General features: G+C 44.5%; 1 protein-coding gene across 1 annotated transcript; it reads left to right on the forward strand.

Moving 5' to 3' along the window:
- Positions 1 to 10867: 10867 nt before the first annotated feature.
- MRPL53 (mitochondrial ribosomal protein L53) lies at positions 10868 to 17637 on the forward strand. The gene is made up of 3 exons (XM_024199880.3): positions 10868 to 10970; positions 14022 to 14134; positions 17239 to 17637. Exons 1-3 carry the CDS (start codon positions 10879 to 10881, stop codon positions 17364 to 17366), a joined length of 333 nt encoding a protein of 110 aa, XP_024055648.1. The 5' UTR covers positions 10868 to 10878; the 3' UTR covers positions 17367 to 17637.
- Positions 17638 to 25168: the final 7531 nt, after the last annotated feature.

Below are 25168 nucleotides of genomic sequence, written 5' to 3' on the forward strand. Positions count from 1 at the left end.
GGAGCCAGAGAGGCTCTGTGTATGGGGCTAGCCCCAGCTCTCCAGCCCTATCAATCATGTATGGTAGGGAGGAGGCCTTTACAAAAGGAGGAAACTGCAGTCAGCTAGGGAGCAGGGGAGCCATTTCAGATTTTGATGGCGGGGGAGGGCAGCTTTAACCATGATTCCTGGGGCTACTTAGGCATCTGAAAACTCTAGGTGTTTGTTTGTTTGTTTTTTTCAGATAATTTAGATAAACATATTCAAGGGGTCTGCTACTCACCACTTGGTGGCACCTGGTCATGGGCTCAGAGACTAACAAATTTATTTGAGCATAAGCTTTCGTGGGCTACAGCCCACTTCATCGGCTGCATAGACTGGAACATACAGCAAGAAGATATTTATACATACAGAGAACATATGAAAAGGTGGAAGTAGCCATACTAACTGTAAGAGGCCAATCAATTGAGATGAGCTATCATCAGCAGGAGAAAAAAAAACTTTTGAAGTGATAATCGAGATGACCCATAGAAGGTGTGAGGATACTTAACATGGAGAAATAGATTCAATTAGTGTAGACCCAACCATTCCCAGTCTCTGTTTAAACCTAAGTTAATTGTATCTAATTTGCATATTAATTCAAGTTCAGCAGTCTCTCTTTGGAGTCTGTTTTTGAACAAAACAACAAAAAAACTTCCTGCTAGGGAGAGATATCACTCTGAGCAAGAAATGGCTGGAGGAACTCCTGAAGCTGCAGGGAGAATTCCCATCCTTCAGGGAGTGCAGCAAACTTCCAGGGTGAGCCCCATTCAGCTACCCAGCCAGAAGGACTCCTAGAAAACCACTATGCAGGCATCCTCAGAGTAAGAAGCTCCTGCTGGCCTTTTCCCTTTGAGTTGACTCGAGGAAGACATTATTCTTGGGTGTGCTGGAACATTTATTTTCTTTTTGATCCCTCATCAGAAGAGACATAAAAAGGCCTCCAAAGGGTGGGATCTCCTTTGCAAGGACTAGAGACTGGACCCTGAATATAAGCCACCCAGTGTAGATAATTGGGCATTTCCTGGGTCTTCCACTGTCTAAGAAAAACCTAAAGGGACTGTTTTACAAGATCAACAAGGAGTCTGGTGGCACCTTAAAGATTAACAGATTTATTTGGGTATAAGCTTTCGTGGGTAAAAACCTCACTTCTTCCTGGATCTTGAGTGGTATCTTCATGCATCTGAAGAAGTGAGGTTTTTACCCACGAAAGCTTATGCCCAAATAAATCTGTTAGTCTTTAAGGTGCCACCAGACTCCTTGTTGTTTTTGTAGATACAGACTAACACGGCTACCCCCTGATGTTTTACAAGATGGCTCAGACATTCTTTAGCATGCTTCCAAGTTTCCTGAAGTCATCTATTATCTGTGAGATATCCTGTGATGTAGTGTCATTTGTGCTGATATAAGCCATCACCAATGGATCCTTGTCCATTGACCTCAGAAGACTACAGTCTTAGAGTGATGTCTTGTGTCTTGGCTCCAGGAAGGCAGCACACACTCCTGCTGTCTGCCTATCTCTTGCAAAATGTTCTTTTGATATTTCTGAGTAATGAATCTCCAACAAGAATCGTCTGTCTTCCTTGGACGGTTGGAGAACTCTGCAGGTAAGATTAATTTTCTTACAGGATGGGCTGAGCTGCCGTCCACACGTGTTCTGTACATCTCTCCATTCCCCTAGGACCTGATGGATCTTGAGCGGTATTTTCCATAGTTTCCATATTGAGGATGTGACATCTATTTGAAACTTCTAGCTGTATGGAATTCTGTGAGGGACCAGACCAGCTAGGAAGAGCTGTTGGCCTGCTCCCTGACCAACTGCGCTGCTAGGCAACCAATGAGCCCATCTGCACTGCCTTAGAACTCAGAGTGGCCACAGCCCCTGATTGGCAGCTGGTTTAGTGCCCTGCTAGTACGCCTGGTCTCACAGCAGATCAACGGCTGCTCACCACATATCACACCTGTTGCTGTGCTTGCCCTTGTTCCAGTCCCTGCCTCCAGCCTGCTTCCAGTCTTTGCTCCCCTCTGGCACCAGACTTCTGGCTTCAACCCCCAGCTCTGCCTCTGGCTTATGAATGGTTGAACCTCTGGTTCTGGCATTTGGCTTCTGCTCCTCTGGTACTGACCCTCAGCTAATTTCCTGGACTTTGCCCCCCCCCCCCCCCCGGACCCAGCTCTAAAACTCTCGCTTTCACCACTAGGCCTGACTGTCCATGTTCCAGTCAGCAACAAATTCCTCCTCCTTCTCTTCTGTCTGGTGGCCACAGCTTGCCTATCCTCATCTGTCTCAAACCATGTAGAATGCTGCTGTGAGATCTTGTCTCTGGTGGTTGTGAACTGCCAGGCCTCCTCTCTGACTTCCTCTCTCACTGATTCTTTTGTGGGCAGCTCCATTCTTCCTTGAACCTGGGGTACTGGTGTTTCCTGAACCTGGCTGTCTAGGAACTCCTGAGCTTCTCTGATCCTTAGTAGTATCTCAACTTGCCCCTCCAATCCAAAAATCTTTTCCTCCAGCACAGCAACCAACTTGCACTTCACACAGGAAATCCCTTCTGGCTTCAGGCAGGAGAGAGTACATGGCACATCCATTGCAGGTCACTGTCACTGGTCCATCAGTGACCATCTTGATATCACACGCACTATTGAACCTGGAAGGAAAGCCTCACACACATCCTCTCTCAACTCCTTCCAAAACTCTCCTGTTACTTGTCTCTGTTAGTGGTTCTTGAGTTCGCCAACAACTCTTGAATTCGTAACAAGTCTTCCCTGCTTCGCTCAGCTCAGCTTTGCCCCTCACCACCAGGGAGTGATTATATAATAATATAAGAACATAAGAATGGCCATACTGGGTCAGACCAAAGGTCCATCCAGCCCGGTATCCTGTCTACCAACAGTGACCAATGCCAGGCGTCCCAGAGGGAGTGAACCTTACAGGTAATGATCAAGTGATCTCTCTCCTGCCATCCATCTCCACCCTCTGACAAACAGAGGCTAGGGACACCGTTCCTTACCCATCCTGGCTAATAGCCATTAATGGACTTAACCTCAATTAATGTATCTAGTTCTCTTTTAAACCCTGTTATAGTCTTAGCCTGCACAACTTCCTCAGGCAAGAAGTTCAACAGGTTGACTGTGAGCTGTGTGAAGAAGAACTTCCTTTTATTTGTTTTAAACCTGCTGCCCATTAATTTCATTTGGTGGCCCCTAGTTCTTATATTATGGGAACAAGTAAATAACTTTTCCTTATTCACTTTCTCCACACCACTCATGATTTTATATACCTCTATCATATCCCCCCTTAGTCTCCTCTTTTCCAAGCTGAAAAGTCCTAGCCTCTTTAATCTCTCCTCATATGGGACCCGTTCCAAACCCCTAATCATTTTAGTTGCCCTTCTCTGAACCTTTTCTAATGCCAGTATATCTTTTTTGAGATGAGGAGACCACATCTGTACGCAGTATTCAAGATGTGGGCGTACAACGGATTTACATAAGGGCAATAAGATATTCTCCGTCTTATTCTCTATCCCCTTTTTAATGATTCCTAACATCCTGTTTGCCTTTTTGACTGCCGCTGCACACTGTGTGGACATCTTCAGAGACTATCCGCAATGACTCCAAGATCTCTTTCCTGATTAGTTATAGCTAAATTAGCCCCCATCATATTATATGTATAGGTGGGGTTATTTTTTCCAATGTGCATTACTTTACTTTTATCCACATTAAATTTCATTTGCCATTTTGTGCCCAATGACTTAGTTTTGTGAGATCTTTTTGAAGTTCTTCACAGTCTGCTTTGGTCTTAACTATCTTGAGCAGTTTAGTATCATCTGCAAACTTTGCCAACTCACTTTTTACCCCTTTCTCCAGATCATTTATGAATAAGTTGAATAAGATTGGTCCTAGGACTGACCCTTGGGGAACACCACTAGTTACCCCTCTCCATTCTGAAAATTTACCATTTATTCCTACCCTTTGTTCCCTGTCTTTTAACCAGTTCTCAATCCATGAAAGGATCTTCCCTCTTATCCCATGACAACTTAATTTACGTAAGAGCCTTTGGTGAGGGACCTTGTCAAAGGCTTTCTGGAAATCTAGTACACTATGTCCACTGAATCCCCCTTTTCCACATGTTTGTTGGCCCCTTCAAAGAACTCTAATAGATTAGAAAGACATGATTTCCCTTTACAGAAATCATATTGACTTTTGCCCAACAATTTATGTTCTTCTATGTGTCTGACAATTTTATTCTTTACTATTGTTTCAACTAATTTGCCCGGTACTGACGTCAGACTTACCGGTCTGTAATTGCCAGGATCACCTCTATAGCCCTTTTTAAATATTGGCATTACATTAGCTATCTTCCAGGCAGTGGGTACAGAAACTGATTTAAAGGATAGGTTACAAACCATAGTTAATAGTTCTGCAATTTCACATTTGAGTTCTTTCAGATCTCTTGCATGAATGCCATCTGGTCCCAGTGACTTGTTACTGTTAAGTTTATCAATTAATTCCAAAACCTCTTCTAGTGACACTTCAATCTGTGACAATTCCTCAGATTTGTCATCTACAAAGGATGGCTCAGGTTTGGGAATCTCCCTAACATCCTCATCCGTGAAGACTGAAGCAAAGAATTCATTTAGTTTCTCTGCAATGACTTTATTGTTTTTAAGTGCTCCTTTTGTATCTCGATCGTCCAGGGGCCCCACTGGTTGTTTAGCAGGCTTCCTGTTTCTGATGTACTTAAAAAAAACATTTTGTTATTACCTTTTGAGTTTTTGGCTAGCTGTTCTTCAAACTCCTTTTTGGCTTTTCTTATTACATTTTTACACTTAATTTGGCAGTGTTTATGCTCCTTTCTATTTACCTCACTAGGTAAATTAACCACTCAGACTTCAATCAGCTGAGCTGATCAAAGCTCCAAGAACATAAGAACTGCCATTCGGGGTGAAACCAATGGTCCCTCTAGCCCAGTACCCTGTCTACTGAAAGTGGCCAATGCCAGGCCCTTCAGAGGGAATGAACAGAACAGGCAATCATTGAGTGATCCATGCCCTGTTGTCAACTCCCAGCTTCTGGCAGTCAGAGGCTAGGGACATTCCAAGAGCATGGTCTTGCATCCCTGACCATCTTGGCTAGTAGCCATTGATGGCCCTATCCTCCATGAACTTAGCTAGTTATTTTTTGAACCTTGTTATAGTTTTGGCCTTTACAACATCCTCTGGCAATGAGTTCCACAGCTTGACTGTGTGTTGTGTGAAGAAGTACTTCCTTTTGTTTGTTTTTAACCTGCTGCCTACTAATTTCATTGGGTGATGCCTGGTTTTTGTGTTATGTGAAGGGATAAATAACACTCCACACCAGTCATGATTTTATAGACGTCTATCATATCCCCCCTCAGTCATCTCTGTTCTAAGGACTAGACCTTTGCAGCCTTTAGCAAGGCACTCAGCAAAGCCTCAAGGGCTTGCTCAGGGGTCCACAGCCGGTACATAAAGAACAACAAACAAAGAGTCAAACAAACAACCCACAGATAGACCAAATGCACCACTCACCAAGCCCTGCTACCTCCACGCATGAGGCCGCAGCTGGAACTACTCCCTCCGAAACTCCCCTTTTACCTTCCTCTGTTTGTGATTGATCTTCTGAGGTATTTTTATGAACCTCAATGGTAAGTCATCTCTTACCTCAGTGGTAAGTCAGTGATCCTCCATGGGAGATAGGGAAGTCATCCCTTCAGTTTGGTGCAGAATTTTAACAAGGGTGTCCCATGCATCCTTACTGCTCTTAGTGGTCTCTGTCCATAGTGGGTACTAGGATCCGCCTCTTGCTGTTGTTCTCCTTAAAGTCTGTGGCCTGGTCTACCCATAGAGATGTCACTCAGGGCGGGGTGGACACAGCTGAGCAACGTAGCTGTGCTGACCTAGCCCCCAGTGTAGATGCAGCTCAGTTGATGGAAGAATGCTTCTGTCAACCTAGCTACCATCACTCGGGGAGGTGGTGTTTCTACACTGATGGAAAAACCCATTCTGTCAATGATGGCTGAATCTACACTACAGGGTTATGCCAGCATAGCTGCGGCACTGGGCTCTGACAGTATAGTCCCTGTAGTATAGACAGGGTGTTTGTGTTTCTCTGCTTCCAGAAAAGACCTGTTTTATACAGTGAAGCTTAGCATTCTGTGCAGCCAGCTGGAGAGACTGCCTCTGCACATAACAGGCAGGCATGCAGGGCTTGTTTTGGCTCACCTCTCCTCTTTGAGGGCTGCTGCCCCCAGGCAGCATTATGTTTTATTCATACAGAGAGTACCTTGTGTCATGAATAGGTGTTTGGAAATTAATTACTAAATGCTAAATCCTGGGCCTATAGCCATCTGTGACAGAGGGTCTTGGGAAAATAATCAGGAAAAAAAAATTAAAGGATTCAAGGGAAGGAATCAACTTAATAGCAGAAGGGAGCCTGAACCAAACATGACCTTTGAAGAAACTGAAGCCAGATCTCAACTCTGAAGCACATACATTTCTCTATGTAAGTATATTACAGAAAGGAAATGAAAGTGAGGAGAAGTAATGGACAAGGGACAGACCAAAACAAAAAACGATCAGAACAAGGAAGAGAAAGGAGCAAAGAGAAAAAAAACAGGCTGACAAATCTAGCTAACATGATAGCTTGCTGCCGCCCGTTGTTGGGTAGAAAAGGTTGAATTCATTAAGGGTACATAGTCGCCATTTTGGACTGGTAAAAGGATAATCAGTCCTCCATCTTGGCATCCCTTCTCCTTCAACTTTTGGCGCTCTTTTCAAGTTTGGCGCCAAAACAAGGAAAAGACGGGAAAGATAGTGTGTCGTGGCAGTAGAAGCTGCCTAGCAACAGAGAACGCATATAAGGGAGTGTCACCCTCTGAGGGGCGCTCTGTGTCTCTGGATGCTGTGAAAGCAGGTCAACTCAGTGAGGCATAGAAGCCCTCTCACAGAGTACCAGCCTTGCTATTAGCTAGAGACCTGAGGGATTAGGACTTGAGATGAACCAGTAACATCTACCAAGGTTCCCTTAACTTACCTCCACTCGCCTATTCCATCTTCACTTGAGATAGCATTCGCATTCAGCACGCAGGATGATGAAATCAAGAATAGAAGACAGAAGAAACCATACTGAAGATCTGCTTACCTGTCACCAAAGTTCCTAAGGTCCAGTTCCTGTTGTGTTCCTGTTCCTGGCACCTGTCCCTGAGAACCTGGTTCCCATCTGTGTTCCTGTTCTCCTGTCCAGTGTCTGCAAGATATAGTATAGTCCTTCTTGTTAAGTCCTGTGTACCCCATTGTGTATAGGGTTTGGGGCTCTGGGGTTCATCTCCTTTTACATCATTTGTGTTAACAACCAAGCTGTTATTGTGTTATCTTAGTTTTCAGGGAGTCCTAGCCTCTTATTGTTACGCTTAATAAATACCACCTGACTATTTGCAACCTCAATCTGCCTTTATCTTAACTACACAGTTGCCGATGATAGATGCGGAGGGGGTAGAACACTGCAGATAGCTCATCTTCTGTAAAGTAAAACCTAGTTCCAACTGTCTCAGGCTAACACCCTCTCCATAATGAGGGTGTGTGAAGGGGCTGAATTGCTGCCTGATGCATACATTGGTTAGATATAAAACTATGGACTGCTGAATGAGTCAATGGGACTACTGTATTTTTCCTTTTGAGAAAGTTTGCCTCTCTAAAATAGTAATTAGAATAAAAATCAATCAGGTTGGGATACCAATGTTACAGATGTTACAACATCATTGTCTGTTAAAAGTAACTATACTCTAGTTATCACTATACAGTACTTAAGAATAATTAATCACTTGGTTTCAAATGTGAATCCTTGGAGAATAGTCTCTAGCATAGACATTTCAGAGTTCTCAGATTAACTGCTGGAATGGAAAGGAATGATTCAGGTCCTTTGTGGATAATTTGTTATGAGCTATTCTGGAATCAAATTAAGACGCTATGGGTCAGAGTTCAATCTCAGTTATACCTGTGTAAATCCAGGGTAAGCGGAGACACTGATGGAGTTAAACTGGTGTAAAAGAACAAAACTAAAATTCCTGCTTCTGTTCCATATTCATTCTAGGACTTGGTTGTAACCAAGTACAGAGAAGATCCTTCTTTAAGCAAACAAGATGCCTGCACTCATTTCCCTTGGCTTCATTTCATAGAAAGATTCTATCTTTTTAAGGGAGGAAGAAAGATGTGTTATCTTAAGGTTATTGAACTTATATTTTGCCTTATGTTACTTTAAGTTGGATGGATCACATTCAGGCAGCTAAAAAATAAATTACTGAAAAGGGGATTTTTTTATATCTTTCCAAAGTGATGGTTCAGATCTAGGAGGAAAGATAAAACTTTTATAGATTATGACAAAGGCCAACAGGTTGGTTGATTTGCATTATGGAGAAGATGATTGGAGAAAGTTCTCTTTGCCCTGGATTCTGCACAGCAAACTGTACAAATTCCACAGAAAACTGCTATCAAAACACAATAGGATGAAATAAAGATTATTTCTGCCTTACCTATTTTGAAATCAACAGGAGTACAGGGTGCCCAGCACCTGGCAGAACTGAACTCTTAACGATCAATAAAATACATCCTTTCTTCCGCATTCCCAAATCAAGGTTGATCCATACTGCTCTAAGAGAGGCTTATGGAAATGTTGTTACTGATTTGTATTATAATGAAGAGAGAGAAGGACTGTTGAAGTTCTATAGTTTGGTTTCACCTTTTAAATATAAAACATTCTATTTGCCCCCTATGTGCCTGATCTGGCACTTCTAACTCAGGCAAATCCTCTTTTAAATCACTGAGTTTTTGCTTAAGAAGTATGTTTGTTACAATGCTTTCTCTCAGAGACTTATTTTTGCAAAGACAAAGCTATAATATAAATGAATTTGGAGACAAAGTTTTAAAATACTTACTTCTGAAATTAATTTAACTATTTAATTTATTGTTTAGGCTTCATCTCACTAGAAAGCTGGAGTTAATTTAGTGACTACATTAAAAAAAAAAGAGAGAGAGCCAAAGCTACATTACAACAATACCTTAGCATTTCTAAATGATGCCAACTATTCTATTTTATACATCAGTTAGTTACTGGGGAAAAAAGCATCAGCAGCACTTCAACCAAGGTAAAAATGAAATACAGTATTGAAAGACTCCCTAGAATTTCACACTGTATTACCAAAGCTGATTTATTCCAAGCTCCCACACCAAAGGTTTGCTAGGATCCCAGTACTCTACCAACAATTTCAGATAGCACACAACTCCCAAAAACTTTACAAAAATTGTTTCTGCCATCTGCTGTAAAATTGATGAATTGCATTGGCTATGCTACATGCCAATTAACTTCAACAGTGTTTGTTTAATGACTTATTATTTAGCTGGTTTATCTTACCTCCTTTTATATATTTTCTAATGCACCTATTTTAAAAAGTCTTTATTTCCATTTCTATCAGACTCTTCAGCAGGTCTCTCTTCTATATTTTATAACAGTAATGATTCAGATTGCCCTTTGTTTAGTATACAACCATTCTTATAAAAAAGGTTTGCTTCAAAAATTGATAGATATTATCAGAGGAGGCCAGGCAAACCAAAGCAAGACACAATTCCTAGGAAAAGTAGTGGAAACCAATTGGTACATCTTACAGAAATAGACTCAGATCCTGCAGTGAGCTCTGCATGGATGTATCCATGCCCACACAGCAACACATTAGAGGATCAGGGCTGTATATTGCCAGGGATATAGGTCTTTATATCCTTAACTCCTGCAATTCTAAATTCTATAAAGGCAGAGAAACCTACAAGAAACTATGGTAGGCCCTGATTCTGCAAGTGATACCTCATGTGCCAACTAGGGTTACCAATTTTGTTGGGATATGTGCCTGGAGGTTTCATCACATGACATAATCTTTAATTAAAATTAATCTTTAATTACTGGAGACTCCAGGACAATCCTGGAGGGTTGGCAACTCTATTGACAACCCACACTGAAGCCAATGAATGTCCATCTGCACAAAGCCAATTGGAGTGGGTCCGTGTATAAACAAACTACAGGGCACCTAGGAGGGCACTGTGTCAGGGATATATACTCCGTTTATAGTTCTATATTTTTGCTCCTGCTGTTTGATAAGTTTGATGAAGAAAAAAAGAATCAAATAAAAATGTTAACATGAAAAGAATCAAATTTCCTAACAATTGCCCTGAACTCGAATCTTTGCTCTTTGTCTTTTGAAAGCTTTGAGGAGGCCAGGGGGTGTCCTGCCCTTCACTCATTTCTGTTCATTGCACTGCACTGTAATGAACGATACCTGGTGGGGCGTTACGGGCATACACTCCCCCGCACCCCGTCCGACTGCTACGGTGACCAGATGGCCTGATTTTATAGGGACAGTCCCGATTTTTGGATCTTTTTTTTATATAGGCTCCTATTACCCCCCACCCCGTCCCGATTTTTCACACTTGCTGTCTGGTCACCCTACTGCTCCCAGGGCAAAATCGGAGCCCGTTCTGAAGACGGGGATCATTTCTTTAAATGAGTGAAAACTGCTCATCTGAGCAGACCCAGCAGCAAACTCTATCATCCCCCAGCGGGAGAGGCGCGACCCGGCGCTTAGCTCCCAGGCCCAAGGGAGGGGGCCAGGCTGGATGTACTCCTAGGGCACAAGCCCAGGCACCAGCGGAGCAGCACCGCTAGGGGCTCCGGCTGCGCAGCCCCTCCCGCCGAGCACTACATTTCCCACAGAGCTATGCGCACCGCCAGCGCTCTGCGTCCCGCCTTGGCGAAGGGGCTTCTGGGAATTGTAGTCCCAGGCGGAGCAAGGGGAAGATGGCGGTGCCCAAGGCCGCGGTGGCGCTGAGGCACGTGAAGAGCGTCATGGTCCGGTTCTGCCCTTTCCAGACCAACGTAGAAACCACGCGGTGAGGAGAGCTCGGGAGGGCGGCCAGACACCCCCCCTCCCATTCCGCCTCCACACGGGGAGCAGCCCGTCCCCCGATACCCCACTCACGGGGAGCAGCCCGTCCCCGCCCATCCCTTTCTCACGGGGAGCAGCCCGTCCCCCCTATACCCCACTCACGGGGAGCAGCCCATTCCCTCAATCCCCTTCTCACGGGGAGCAGCCCGTCCCCCCTATATCTCGCTCACAGGGAGCAGCCCATCCCCCCATCCTTTGCTCATGGGGAGCAGCCCATCCCCCCCCCCCCATCCCCTTCTCACGGGGAGCAGCCCTTCCCCCCTCCCCCCCAAGCCTTTGATTGCCAGATACTGGGACTGGAGGATGGGATGGATCACTTGATAATTGCTCTGTTCTGTTCATTCCCTTTGAAGCATCTGGCATTGGTCACTGTTGGATGACAGGATATTGGGTTAGGTGGACCATTGGCCTGACTCAGTATGGCCATTCTTATATTTAAGTTAAAATATCAAATATCGTGAGAGTTGACCACGTTAAGATCCCAGCAAGATCTATGCAACCCCATTGTTTTCAGACTACTGGTTTGGTGACACCTGTACAGATGTGTTCACTCGATTTGCACAAATATAATTTACATGAATTTAGCAAACAATTGTTGATGCTGTAAAAGAAGGAATAGAATCTAGTTCCTCCTCGGATGTGCTGTCTTTACTACATTGATGAGAGTAAAATGCAGCAGTGAAAATTACTGTCACTACAATAAGATGATATGATTTACTATCAGTAAGCAGATATATGTCTGAACACTGAGGAGGCAATTCTTTAATAGAAAGGTGCCATTTTTTATTGGCTTTTCAGAGAAGAAAGGTATCGTAACGAAGTTCCGCAGGAAAGATATACTGTAACAAATGATCAGAAGATGGGTTGAAATACAACTAGTCTGTCTTCTGCTTCTGTGTCTTTGGGTATGTCTACTCTACACTATGAGCTGGAAAGTGTAAATTCCAACTTGAGGGGACATATCTGCTGGAGCTGGGACTGAGCTAGCATGCTAAAAATAGAGTGTAGCAGTAGAGGGGATGGAGCTAGCCACACTATGTAGTCTGAGACACTAAGCATGTAGTGGGTGGGTAGCCTTTCCTGCTGCCACAGCTACACTCTATTTTTAGCACAATAGCTCAGTCAGAGCTAGCACGGGTTAAGTCTCCTGGAGCTAGAATTTGCACCTCCAGCTCAAAGTGTAGAGGTACTTACTAAGGCCTGCAAACACACATTTGCTTAACTTTACTATGCTAAGCACAGAGGCCCCAATCCTAAAGTCATTGAGGATCCATGTGAGTGCAAGGGTCAGCCCATGTGGCGTCAGCTGTAAGATTAGGGCCTTTGTTATTAGTACGGCCCTACCAAATTCTCGGTCCATTATGGTCAATTTCATGACCATAGGATTTGAAAATTGGTAAATTTTACGTTGTTAGATTTTTAAATCTGAAATTTCATGGTGGGGGTCCCGACCCCAAAAGGGAATGTGTGGGAGGGTTGCAAACCTGTTTGGGGGGGAGGGTCATGGGGTTGCCACCTTCACTTCTGTGCTGCCTTCAGAGCTGGACAGAGTGGGGAGGAGGGGGTGTGGAGCTATCTGCAGCCAGGAGAGATACCCAAGAGCACCCCTGCAGGGAAAGAGCAAGTTCTGTCCTGCCCCAGCCCTGCCTGGACTATCAGCTAGGAGCCCCCTTTGCTGGGATGCTCCCAGCAGCACAGGGAAGATCGGATCCAACTCCACAAGCCTCCTCCAGCTGCAGGAACGCTCTGGGGCTGCTGCCCAGTTCCAGAGCATCCTGCAGCAGGGGGAGGCTCCCAGAGGTGGCTCTAGTTGTCCCCCCCAGCCCGCCCCCATTGCGAGGAATGGCTTATTTCATGGTCCGTGACGTGTTTTTCATGGCTGTGAAATTGGTAGGGCCCTAGTTATTAGTGTTACAATACTTACAAATAGTGAGGAAAAACACAATGCTGATGTTCTTTGGTAATCAATTGCCTGAAGTTCAAATAATTGTGCTTTTTCCATAACTACTTCACTACAGGAACATAAAACGCAAATTTGGAGCAGATTTGAGGAGTTATTTTACACACACCCGCATGCGTGCATGTGCATACACACATAGTAATAGAGGTTAAGGCTAGAAGGGACAACCAGATCATCTAGTCTGACCTGTATATTACAGGTCACCGCCGCCACCACCCACGCACTACAGAGGAAGGTGAAACACAACCAAGGTCACTGCCAATCTGACCTGAGAGAAAATTCCTTCCTCACCCCATATATGGTGATGAGGTAGACCCTGAGTATATGAGCAAGAACCAGCCAGCCAAGCACCTTGAGAGAGAGAGAATGCTCGATGCCACCTAAGAGCTCTGGCCCACCCTTTCCAATGTCATATCTCCAGCTGTTGCCATCGCTGATGCTTCAGAGGAAGGCAATAAAAATAACCCACAACAGAATACATTGGTGTGTGTGCAGGGAATCCCTTCCTGACTCCTGCAGGTGACTGTCCTGGCTTCAAAGGGACCCTATTAATTGAACTTTGGCCAAAATTTAAATGTTGAAAAACAAATTACACAAACTTCAGCAAATCATTAGACATGTTACCATGGAGTTGGGGAAAAAATCCAATAGAAACAGATATTTAAACAAAATAAACATTTCTCTGGACTCCAAACACTGAAACATTGACAACCTGAAAGTAAAATTAGTTATAAAGAAAAATAAAACTGATTTGATTGATAGCTGGGATAATGCAATCAATCAAAAAGAAATGCAGAAAGTAAACAAAATAGTGAAAAGCAAATTGGATTTTAAAATTTCGTTGTAATAATAATCTGTTAAAATGATCATGCAATCGAGTCTGCACTTATGGAACTCCTTGTAGAACTGGGGCAGTAAATATAAATCCTAATTGGTTTGTATTTTGGTTAGCTAGCAACATCAAACTATGTAAATTAATTGCAGCAATATGTTCAGTATATTCTTACTTAATCTATATTTCTTAAATCTTTTCAGAATATTTCTTGAACATGTAAACAGTAAAAAAGCTCGTGCCTCCAATATCAACTGTGTAGTGACAACAGATGTAAGACATGATGGATCTGAACCAGTTGTAGACATCATGTTTGGTAAGGAGTTTATCATTCATCTTAAAGGGAACGTAGCCTTTAAGACTCACACTGGAAGATATTTGAGATTGTTTCCTGTAATTTGTATTTGTACTGACATCCCAGTTATGGATCAGAACCATATTGTGCTAGGTGTTGTACAAACATGTTTTTGAGCAAAAGTAGGATGGAATTAGTCAGGTTAATGGATATGGAAGGAAATCATAAAAAATTCCGTCTACTGGATTTAGAACTGGGAAGAAAGGGAATGCTACAAAAAAAAAGAGATTGATTTCATTACAAACATAAAGCTCCAATACTTAAATGAGAGGTCTGCAAGTGGACCCTTGTACCTGTGCAGAGCCGTGTTGAAGTCAGTGTGGCTCCATGCTGCCACAGATACCTGTCCACCTCTTGCATCCGAAGAAGTGAGGTTTTTACCCACGAAAGCTTATGCCCAAATAAATCTGTTAGTCTTTAAGGTGCCACCAGACTCCTTGTTGTTTTTGCCCACCTCTGAGCATCTCACTTGTAATATTGGAGTCATAGATTTCTCAGTCTTGAGAACTTAAGGTCTGATCCTGCAGCTACTTATGCAGTTGAGTAACTTGGTCATATGAGCTGTCCCACCTTAGTGGGACTACTCACATGTATAAATGTTTGCAGAAATGGGTCTATGAGATGTGCAGCCAGCTCTGTGGGCTCCTCTAACTTATACTGGAGGTTTCCGTCAACCCCGGCGCAGCCCAGATTTGAGGCATTTCACAAATCACTTTAATCCACCTTTGTTCTCCTCTCTCCTGAGCTTTACCTTCTGTTCTGCTGCCTTCTAAGAGGTCCAGCAGAGAACCCAGCCCATTAAGATTTTTCCTTCACTAATGATTATCTATTTGTTTTCCTTTAAACTTTCATATTTTAATCGGGTCAGCTGCCATTTCTAGCGAACACTGCAAAGATTTAGCTTTGATATGTCAAACATATATATTTTTCAGTGTCTTTACAGTATTTCCTTCCTCGTTTATTTCTCATCTTTATCTCTTGCCTGGGTATACTAGATGATGAAGCTCAATGCTGTGCAGAGCCTCTGCCAAAAGGGATTAATTTACTGATGCCAGGAACTACTGCTCTCAATTTTTCACTTTCCCAAGGTGCTGAGCATGTTGCCAAGGAAGCATTTCCAGCCCTTGCAGCCTGCAAACACAGGACCTCTGTCTGGGGATTGGTCCTGCTTTGAGCAGGGGGTTGGACTAGATGACCTCCCGAGGTCCCTTCCAACCCTGATATTCTATGATTCTATGATTCTATGACCTGAACTTGGAAACTGCACAAGACAGTGTATTATGCTGCTGGGCTTGCTATAGTTTTGTTGCGGGATACTGTCAACTTGAAAAATCTAGTCACTTTGAAATTTAGTTACAATTAGTTTTAGGCACTACATTTTGTTCCTAGTTCTCCCTGACAATTTTTAGGTTTTAAAATGAAATTTTCCTAATTTTTAAAATGTTTGTTCTTACCTGTTTCTGTATTAAAGACACACACGAACAGGGTAAACTGATTAACTTGCTTCCTCTTCAGGGGAAACTGAAACTGACTATACACAATATATAGTATAGTTGTAGTTTGTTGGTCTCGGGATACTAGAGAGACAAAGTGGGTGAGGTAATATCTTTTATTGGACCAACTTCTGTTGGTGAGAAAGCTTGTCTCTCTCACCAATAGAAGTTGGTCCACTAAAAGATATTACCTCACCCACCTTGTCTCTTTCAGATGTGGAATCCACTCCCTTAGGGCTGGTCTATATACACAGGTCAATGTAAGGCAGCTTATGTCGACCTAATTATGTCAGTCTCTATACAACAGCCTTCCTCCTGCCGATGTAAGGCCTTGTCTACACTACCGCGGTAAGTCAACCTAAGTTGTGCCACTCTAGTTACATGAATAATGTAACTTGAATCGACGTAGCTTAGGTTGACTTACTGTGGTGTCTACACCGTGCTGCATTGATGGGAGACGCTCCCCTGTCGATTTACCTTACTTTTCTCGTTCCGGTGGAGTACTGGAGTCGACCGGAGAGCGCTCTGTGATCGATTTAGTAGGACTTTACCAGACCCGCTAAATTGACCCCCGCTTCATCGATCACATCAGCATTGATTTCTGGTAAGTGTAGACATAGCCTAAGTGCCCTACTACACCGTTATAACTCCACCTGCACGAGAGGCATAAGGCTTACATCGGTGTAGATAGGGCGATGCAATGTAAGGGTAGAGACTGCGTTACTTACATCAGCTGTTGGCAGGAGCCGTGAAACTGGCAAGAAAGCAAGCAACTAGAGTCCAGCTTCCCCCCACTCCCCTGGAGAGCTGGGCGGCTGGACTCCGCTCCCGCCTGGGAGCTGGGGTGAGAATGGACTCTGCTCCTGGCTGGGAGCCGTGGTGAGAAGCCTGGGTGACTGGACCCTGCTCCGGGCTGCAAGCCGGGGCGAGAAGCCCCGGGCAGCTTCCCTCTCCCCTCCCCCCCCACCCCCCACCCGAGTGGAGGGAGGGCAACCCACTGGAAGTCTGTGGGGCAGCCGGGCTCCCGGTAGGGAGCTGCCAGCAGAGCTGAGAGACTGGTCTCTCAGCTCTGTACACTACCCCTCTTAGGTCAGTGGAAGTGCTTCTGGTGAGGACACACACCACAGACCCAAGGAGGGTAGTGTGGAACTGTACCGCTACAGTAATTACAGCAGTGGCTGTAAGTCGACATAATATAGGTCGACTTACCTTTCTAGTGTAGACATACCCTTAGAGTCCAAATTTGCTGACCTTCAGAGAATAGTGTGAACTACTTTAGTAACACATCTGTTCTGAAACTAGATCATATCTGGGGAGCTTTTCCTTATGTTTGGATGAGGCAGTTCAGGGATGGAGGCTGTTTTTGTTGTTGTGGGCAGTTAACTTTAATGTGTTCCTTGCTCTTAATGTATGGTATGCGCACAGATTCAATGGTAATGGGTATATGAAATCACTGAATATTTTTAAGTAAACTGAATGAACTGAGTGTTTACACCGATTTTAGTTTGACTGTATGCTAAATTGTTTCTTATAACTTTATCACCTCTAAAACTTAGGATCTTGCCTTTACAGCTGATGGAGACAGATTGATAATGAAAGGAGCCAACTTGACAGCAGCAGAAATGTTATCAGCTTTCAATTCCAGATGCATAGCAAAAGACCTTAAGGCAGAAGAGAAAACCAAGAAAAAGGGTGCTTGAAGATCAAAGGAACAATTATGTTTAAAATTGTTTAGGCATGTAAAAAGCAGCGAGCAGCTTTTGTCATCAGAACTACATAGGAAACTTCACTAATAACTGACATGAAATCTTAAAAAGAGACATGGACAAAATGCTGGCCAATTCAACATACAGCTGAATAATTCATATAAATATATATTTTTCCTAAGGAAAGTATAATGGAGAAGCTAAAATCATTAACTCTGGCAGGGTCGGCAAGTCTTGTATGCACAAATAAATTCCTCTAGCCATATACACAAATCATCAGTCTCTTGACTATGCACACACTGGATCAATGCCATGCCTATTTGCATATTATTATGAATAATGAAGATGAGCCTAATAAATTTGTTACAAATGGAAAAATTAAGTTTAGACAGTGTTTTCAGCATAGATGCTATGCACTGGTATCCAAAACTTCATTAGATTGTTAAACAATGTTATTGCTTTTAAAGTTAGTCAGTAAATATAAATGTGATGAATAAGTTTAAAATATTATCTAGATTTGCTGTCACTCAGCTACAGCATTTTAGACAAAATTCAGGACAGATTCTATAGTGTTCTACTTGTCTGTCACTAAGTAACTGATTTTGATTCAAGAATCTCTGAAAATTAATAACTGTTTAGTTAGCTCAGAAATTAAATCAAAGCCACAAAATAAATAAGAATGTGGAAGACACATCTTATAAGGGACTATCCACAGAGAAAAAGTGCAACTTGTTGTGAATAAGGGTGACAGAATATAGCCCAAAGTGAATTGGTGTTTTCAGTATTTTGGAGGGAGAGGTCATTTGCTGTGGTCCAGTTTTGTTAGTTTTTTTAAGAATAGAGTAGGCCTGATTCTGTGTGTTTTTTTCCCATATGCATAAAATCTGCAGAAGGAAGGACAGTTTTACCAGAACAGGTTTGTAGTTTGGGCCCACAGAAAGGAGAATGGTAAGGTCCATTAGGCTCGCTCTTATTTCAGAAAGATGGCAAGAGGAGGTAGTTAAAGCCCTTTTTTTGTTCTGTGTTTGTACAGTGTCTAGCCCAATGAGGTCCTGGTCCGGGGCTGGGGCTCCAGGCGCGACCACAATATGTGTAGTAGTAATGGATTTTTTAAATTTACATTTACTAAATCACCTATCAATCCTTTAGGCATTGTACAGTTATTAAAAACCATAGCAAAAGGACAGATATCCTTAATACGATAAAAGGACTCGATTGCCCAAGTCATTTTAAAACATGGCCTTTATACTGATAAAATAAACTCAGTACATAACGTAGTAATCCCATAATAGTCAGAACCTTTCCTCATCCCACTTTGTGCAAACAAGCACATTAAAATAGATGAACGTACCCAGAAGGTTAACAAATCTCAGCTTTGTCAGGCTAAAGGGGAAATGAGTTCCAGACGCACTGTTCTGTGGGGGGGGGCACAAGGGGTCACATCTCCCCCTCCCCCCCCCGTTTCTGCCAGGGTTCACACCAGAACGTGGCCAGCAGCAGCCTTTCAGAACTGTACAGGAGGGAAGGGACGGGAGCTGCTTCCAGCCGCAGGGGAGGAGGAGAGGGGGAAGGGATGACCTGGCCTGTGTCTTTGCAGAGTTCATCTCTTCCTCCCCCTTACCCCCATGGCTGGAAGCAGCTTGTCCCTTCCTGCCCGCACAGTGTCAAAAGGCAACTACCATCTCCAGGCTGCTGCTGGTCACCGACATAACCCAGCCCCCTCCGGTCCCCGGGCTACAGCGTGGGCAGGAAAGGGTTAAGCCCTAAGGACACATTGTGCACCAGGGCCCAGGGAACCTGACTGCTGGGGCTTCAGCGAACCAGCCAGAGAGGTGGCTCAGCAGAGGAGGGTGCCTAGGGGACAGAACAGCCCCCACTCCCTGGGGGCAGGACTCAGAGTGGTGGGGGGTCGGGCGGGTGAAGAGGGTGCTAAGCCCCTGCCCGGGGGGGTTGCTGTGGAGCCAGCAGGTCTGGGGCAGGAACAGTCTGGAAATCACTTCCCCGCCCTGCCCCCCACTCCAGAGCTTAGCTGAAGGACCAAGAAGCTTCCCTGTGCCAGCGCTGTGCGAGGCATTGGCACATGCAGGGCTTGGCTTCTCCTGGCTAGTACCCTGGACTGGAGGGTCTTGGGCTTTCCTGGGGTGCCAGCCCAGCCAGAGGCAGTGGGGGAAGGAAGGAGCCTCCTGGCCAGGCTGCTGGTGAGCTGAGCGCTCAGACCAGGGGCTGGTTCTCCGCACAGGGCTGGGAGCGGGACATGCCCCGCCGGGGGGGATATGGAGTAACAGTGGGGCAAAACAAGGAGAGTACAGCAAGAGGAGCATGTAAAGGGCTGATGGGTGGGTAGCAGAGGCGACATGTAACCGGACGCCACCTGGCGCCTGCCCGTACTTATCAGCTGCCATAGTGTGCAGCCAGCGCTGGCCAGAAACAGGACAGGGGGCGGGGCCCTGCTGGCCGAGAGCCAGCATGCAGCGGGGGCTGTGCTGATGGACCAGAAGGAGGAGCGGCCGGCCCCGTGTGCTGCAGCTCCGCCCCACCACCAGCCTTGCACACCCACCCACATTGTCAGCCACTGGACCTCCCCACTCACTGCTGGTGGGCAGGAGGCTGGCGAGCAGGGAGGCTGATGGGGGGAAGCAAAAAATATGGGACAATTTGCCCATTTTTAAGAAAAAGTCGGAACACCTGTAGGAGGGCTTAAATACGGGACTATTCCTTTAAAAACGGGACGTCTGGTCACCCTACATTTGATGGACCTGTGCTCTGATCCTTTATTTAAAACCCTTTATTTTATACCCAAATAAATTAATCCATTATTTGTTTCTGGTAGAGTTAATATGAAGATGACCATTGGATGGGCTCAATCAGGGATCGGCAATCTTTGGCACACAGCCCATCAGGGAAATCTGCTGGTGGGCCGGGACGGTTTGTTTACCTGCAGTGTCATCCTTCAGCCGTGCCGCTTCCTGCAGCTCCCATTGGCCTGGAACGGTGAATCGTGGCCAGTGGGAGCTGCGATCGGCCGAACCTGTGGACGCTGCAGGTAAACAAACCAGCCCGGCCCGCCAGCGGATTTCCCTGATGGGCCATGTGCCAAAGATTGCCGATCCCTGGGTTAAAGTACATGGTCACCTAGGAAGTAGGACGTGTTAGCTTAACAATGGGGTATGTATTAAATTAGGAGCACATCAATGTCTGTGGGAAATGATAGTCTGGCATTGGCACATGCAGGGCTTGGCTTCTCCTGGCTAGTACCCTGGACTGGAGGGTCTTGGGCTTTCCTGGGGTGCCAGCCCAGCCAGAGGCAGTGGGGGAAGGAAGGAGCCTCCTGGCCAGAGCCAGAGTGCTGAAAAAACTGATGATTGTGGGCTCAGTAAAAACTGAAAAATGTGGTACTTCTAATAGGGGATAAGAATAGTTAACCCTTAGGGTCCAGTCCTGCAAGATGCTGAGCTCTGCCTTTGAGATGCTGCGGACTGTGAACTCCCATCGACATTAATATTGGGTGAGGTCCCCCAGCATCAGGCCCACCGGGTTTTTCATCTTTCAAGTTCTTTAGAGTCTGATTCTGTTCCTAACAAGGAAACTGACTAGAGATTATCTCAGCAAGGTCTCACCATTTACCAGTATAACATTTCCCCTCCCAAATAAATAGGGAATAATTTTGAAGGCATAACTTTTATTTCTCCATTGGAATAATTAATGGAACTGCCTTTTGACCAAGCCTTGACCGTATCATAAAATGTGACACAGAATGCTTTTTAAATTAATCGGTTGGCTAATTACAGTTTTCTACTACACCTCTGGGCTAAGGGCTGCTATGGGTAATCAGATCTGCACTGGTGGCCATGCAGAGTCTCAGAGACTTCACAGGGACTCTGCAGGGGTACAGGAATTTGCCTGGTGTAGCTATTGCAGGAGAGAGGCCTTTCTTACTGAAAAAAAGTTTAATCAAATGATCAAATTAAAATGCATTAATTTTTTTTTAAATGGTGTCAGTTGAGATTGCCAAGCTGACTGCTTAGGGGATGTAGCCACACAATTTTCATTAGTTTCAATTGGTGTTGCAAGGTTAAATCCCCTATTTGGTTTTGAAAATCTCAACCATTGATTTTGGCAATTTTGCCAAGCTATACTCCCACCTACATTTGTGCAGCCATACTGCATTTGGAGCCATTGTATGCGGGCAGAATCTGGCCCCTACTATAATAGAAAGGCAGCTGGGCGGAGGAGCATGCATACCTTTTGATGACTAGTGCTAGGGTGGAATTTAAATTGCATTCACTGCAATCCCTAAGTTTACACCTTACAATTTAAAGTTTGAATTTTCTGACTAGATTCTTGACAGGACAAAAAAGCCAAAACAGAACAAAAAAAGCCAAATTTTCTCTAGCTGTGGACCAAAGATGAAAACTTTCAGGTGTGATTTTTGATCACTCAAATGAGTCTCAAGGTGACACTTAAGAAGTCATTTCTTTAGGTTGCACATAAATACATATTACTGTATATACAGCAAATATAGGTCCTGAGGATCATTTTGTATATTCTTCTGCCACTTGCAGCTTTGGGAAACCTGCCACCTAAGGGCAAAACTCTGCCTAGATATGGTGCACATATCCAAGGGCAGAATGGGACACCAAGCTTTGATTCCCGGATATTGTTGGTGAGATAGAAAGCATGTAGCGTGGTTTGCAGATACCAGGGAGACTTTGCTGGGCACGGGGTTAGAGCAACCTTATTTTGACTTAAATCTTAGCAAACTGCTTATAGATTGGGCCCTATCAAATTCCCATTCTATTTTGGTCAATTTCACGGTCATAGGATTTAAAATATAATAAATTTCGTTATTTCAGACATTTAAATCTGAAATGTAATGGCATTGTAACTGTAGGGGTCCTGACCCAAAAGAGGGTTGTGGGAGAGGTTGTGGTATTGCGACCCATACTTCTGTACTGCTGCTGCTGGTGGTGGCGCTGCCTCAGAGCTGGGCAGCTGGAGAGCAGTGGCTGCTGGCCAGGAGCCCAGCTCTGAAGGCAGCGCCATTGCCAGCAGCAGTGCAGAAGTAAGGATGGCATGGTATGGTATTGCTACCCTTACTTCTGCACTGCTGCCTTCAGAGCGGGGCCCTCAGCCAGCAGCTGCCACTCTCTTGCCGCCCAGCTCTGAAGGCAGCGCCACTGCCAGCAGCAGTGCAGAAGTAAGGATGGCATGGTATGGTATTGCCACCTTCTGCACTGCACTGCTGCTGGGCACCTGCTCTGAAGGCAGCGCAGAAGTAAGGGTGGCAATACCATGACCATCCTTCAATAACCTTGCAACCCCCTTTTGGGTTGGGACCCCTAGTTTGAGAAAATGCTGGTCTCCCCGTGAAATCTGTAGAGTATAGGGTAAAAGTACACAAACAGATTTCACAGGGGAGACCAGATTTCACAGTCCGTGTTGCATTTTTCACAGCTGTGAATTTGGTAGGACCCTACATATATATAAAACCCACTTCCCAGAGCTCAGACACTACTGAAATATCTGTAAACTAAAGTATAGCAAGAGTATTGACATGCAAATGTCAAGGGTCACACATAGCTTCACAATTCTCGATGTAGTATCATAGTACCTTTTGAACTGAGTAAGGCGTACCCCACATCAGCTGTGTAACCAGGGTCTCATGTTTCATCTTGTTAGCCCAGTGACTACACAGCTGGCAACAGAGTACCACCCAAACACAATAAGGAAATAGAAACAGTCAGCCTTGCAAAATTCTTCTTACTCATGAAGCAGGAAAGGTGAGTAACTTTTTTTGATGGCCTAGTACAGGGGTCGGCAACCTTTCAGAAGTGGTGTGCTGAGTTTTCATTTATTCACTCTAATTTAAGGTTTCGTTTTACATTTTAACATTTTTAGAAGGTCTCTTTTTATAAGTCTATAATATATAACTAAACTATTGTTGTATGTAAAGTAAATAAGGTTTTTAAAATGTTTAAGAAACTTCATTTAAAATTAAATTAAAATGCAGAGCCTCCCGACCGGTGGCCAGGACCCGGGCAGTGTGAGTGCCACTGAAAATCAGCTCGCGTGCTGCCTTTGGCACGCGCGCCATAGGTTGCCTACCCCTGACCTAGTTGAATGCTATTAGCTTTTTCACTGCTAAAGGGCAGGTGAGTAGATTTTGTTTGTGCTGTTAATATTTTTGGACAATTTTGCAAGGCTCCAGTAGGTGCTGACCCACCTCACACCTACAAGGAGTCTGGTGTACAGAGAGTTTGGCCATTTCTCTAGACATATAATTAATTAGGGGAAAGGAAGTTCTTCTCTCTTACCCAATACAGCCCACACATAACACTATCAGATTGCAACTTTATACGGGTTCCTCCCAGATTAAGTAGATGGGCATTTTAATGAGACAACGTCTGGGACAGAATTATGCCTCGCACAAGTCAGCAATATGTTGTGGATGGGGAGGAGGTGCCCTGCCCAAGCAGCATCTATTGTAATTTTGAAAGACATTAATTCCTCCCTTGGCTGGAATGCAGGAGGTGAGACTATGGTCACATTAGAACAAACCTCATCTGCCTATAATGCTAGCTGGCCCCAATTCCCAGCTCTCATTGCAGTCAAAGGCCATGATCTGTCTGCATCATACACAGGTGTGTGGTGTAGAGGGAAGGGCTCTTTGCATCCTTTCCCCCCCTTCTGCCCTTGCAGTCAGTGATAAACAACAAAATTACTCCCCACCCTTACACAACTCAAGCAGGATCTGCCTATTTGGGGTCAACATGCTTCTGTACTATCCCTCTGTGGCTGTACCCAAGCTGTCAAAATGGTGTCTCTAACTTTGGCTATGTATTTTCTTTGCACTGAATTTGATTCTATTCTGTTCCTCTTGGACAATAATGATCGACTAGTGACACATCCAGAATTTCAGGTCTGTCACACTCTCCAAGTGCTCATCCTATCCAGATAGGAACTGTAATACTTGGCACATGGATTGGCCTCATTATGCTCCAATGTAAATGTACAGCTTTTCCTTCCTTTTGGATGTGGCTGGAGTGGAGAGGAAGCTGGCCAGTAGAAAGGGGCTCTTTCTAAGGTAGTCCGAACTTGATGCCAACCTGAACTCAGACTTGAATAGGGATTTATAGAGAGAAATCTGAAGAGAAATTTGAGTGGGAGCCAATGAGAGCTCTGCATTTCTGAAAATGCAGCCACTTTTATTTTGGTGCCTAAATATGGATTTAGGTGCCTAAATTCATTCACCCACATTTGATATGTTTGGCCAATATCAACACTATGTAAAGTAATTGTCGTCAGACGCTACCAGTGTGGTGCTCTGCTCCGTTCAATGATGATAACAGTCAGCTGTGTGCGTGTGTTCCCCCTGTGTGCTGTCCCAGCTCTGCGCAGATCGCTGGCACAGCAGATCTCGAGCGTACTGCCCAATGACCACAGACTCTAATAAGGTATGAAGGCACCCGGCCAGGTTTATTGTCAAACGAAACACAGTCTCTAGCTCCCCGGATCAGATGTCTACAGTTCTGCTAGTACATATGTGCTCCCTGACAATGGACCGGCTCAGTCAGGGGCGGGATTTGCCACTGCCCCCTAGGCCAGACAAAGACGTTCACTCAGGGATGCATTCTTATACACAGGTACAAACAGGTTATGCATCATTGAACGCACTGAGGTACAGCCCCTCTATGCATTAGGGTGTTGTCTTTCTCCTGGTACAGGTTGGTTCGAACAAACAAGTCTATTCATCATACTGTCTATCCACCGTATTGTCCTTTCATATTGTCTATCCA

This window comes from Terrapene carolina, unplaced genomic scaffold (assembly GCF_002925995.2).
Source record: "Terrapene carolina triunguis isolate 2854851 unplaced genomic scaffold, T_m_triunguis-2.0 Scaffold58, whole genome shotgun sequence".
In the NCBI taxonomy this organism is placed as follows: domain Eukaryota; kingdom Metazoa; phylum Chordata; order Testudines; family Emydidae; genus Terrapene; species Terrapene triunguis.

Bases quoted from the DNA above. Each gene is read 5' to 3' on its own strand.
- MRPL53 (XM_024199880.3), top strand. From the start codon at position 10,879: ATGGCGGTGCCCAAGGCCGCGGTGGCGCTGAGGCACGTGAAGAGCGTC. The intron at 10,971-14,021 runs GTGAGGAGAGCT...AAATCTTTTCAG, and splicing joins ACCAACGTAGAAACCACGCG to AATATTTCTTGAACATGTAA. The intron at 14,135-17,238 runs GTAAGGAGTTTA...TTGCCTTTACAG, and splicing joins AGTTGTAGACATCATGTTTG to CTGATGGAGACAGATTGATA.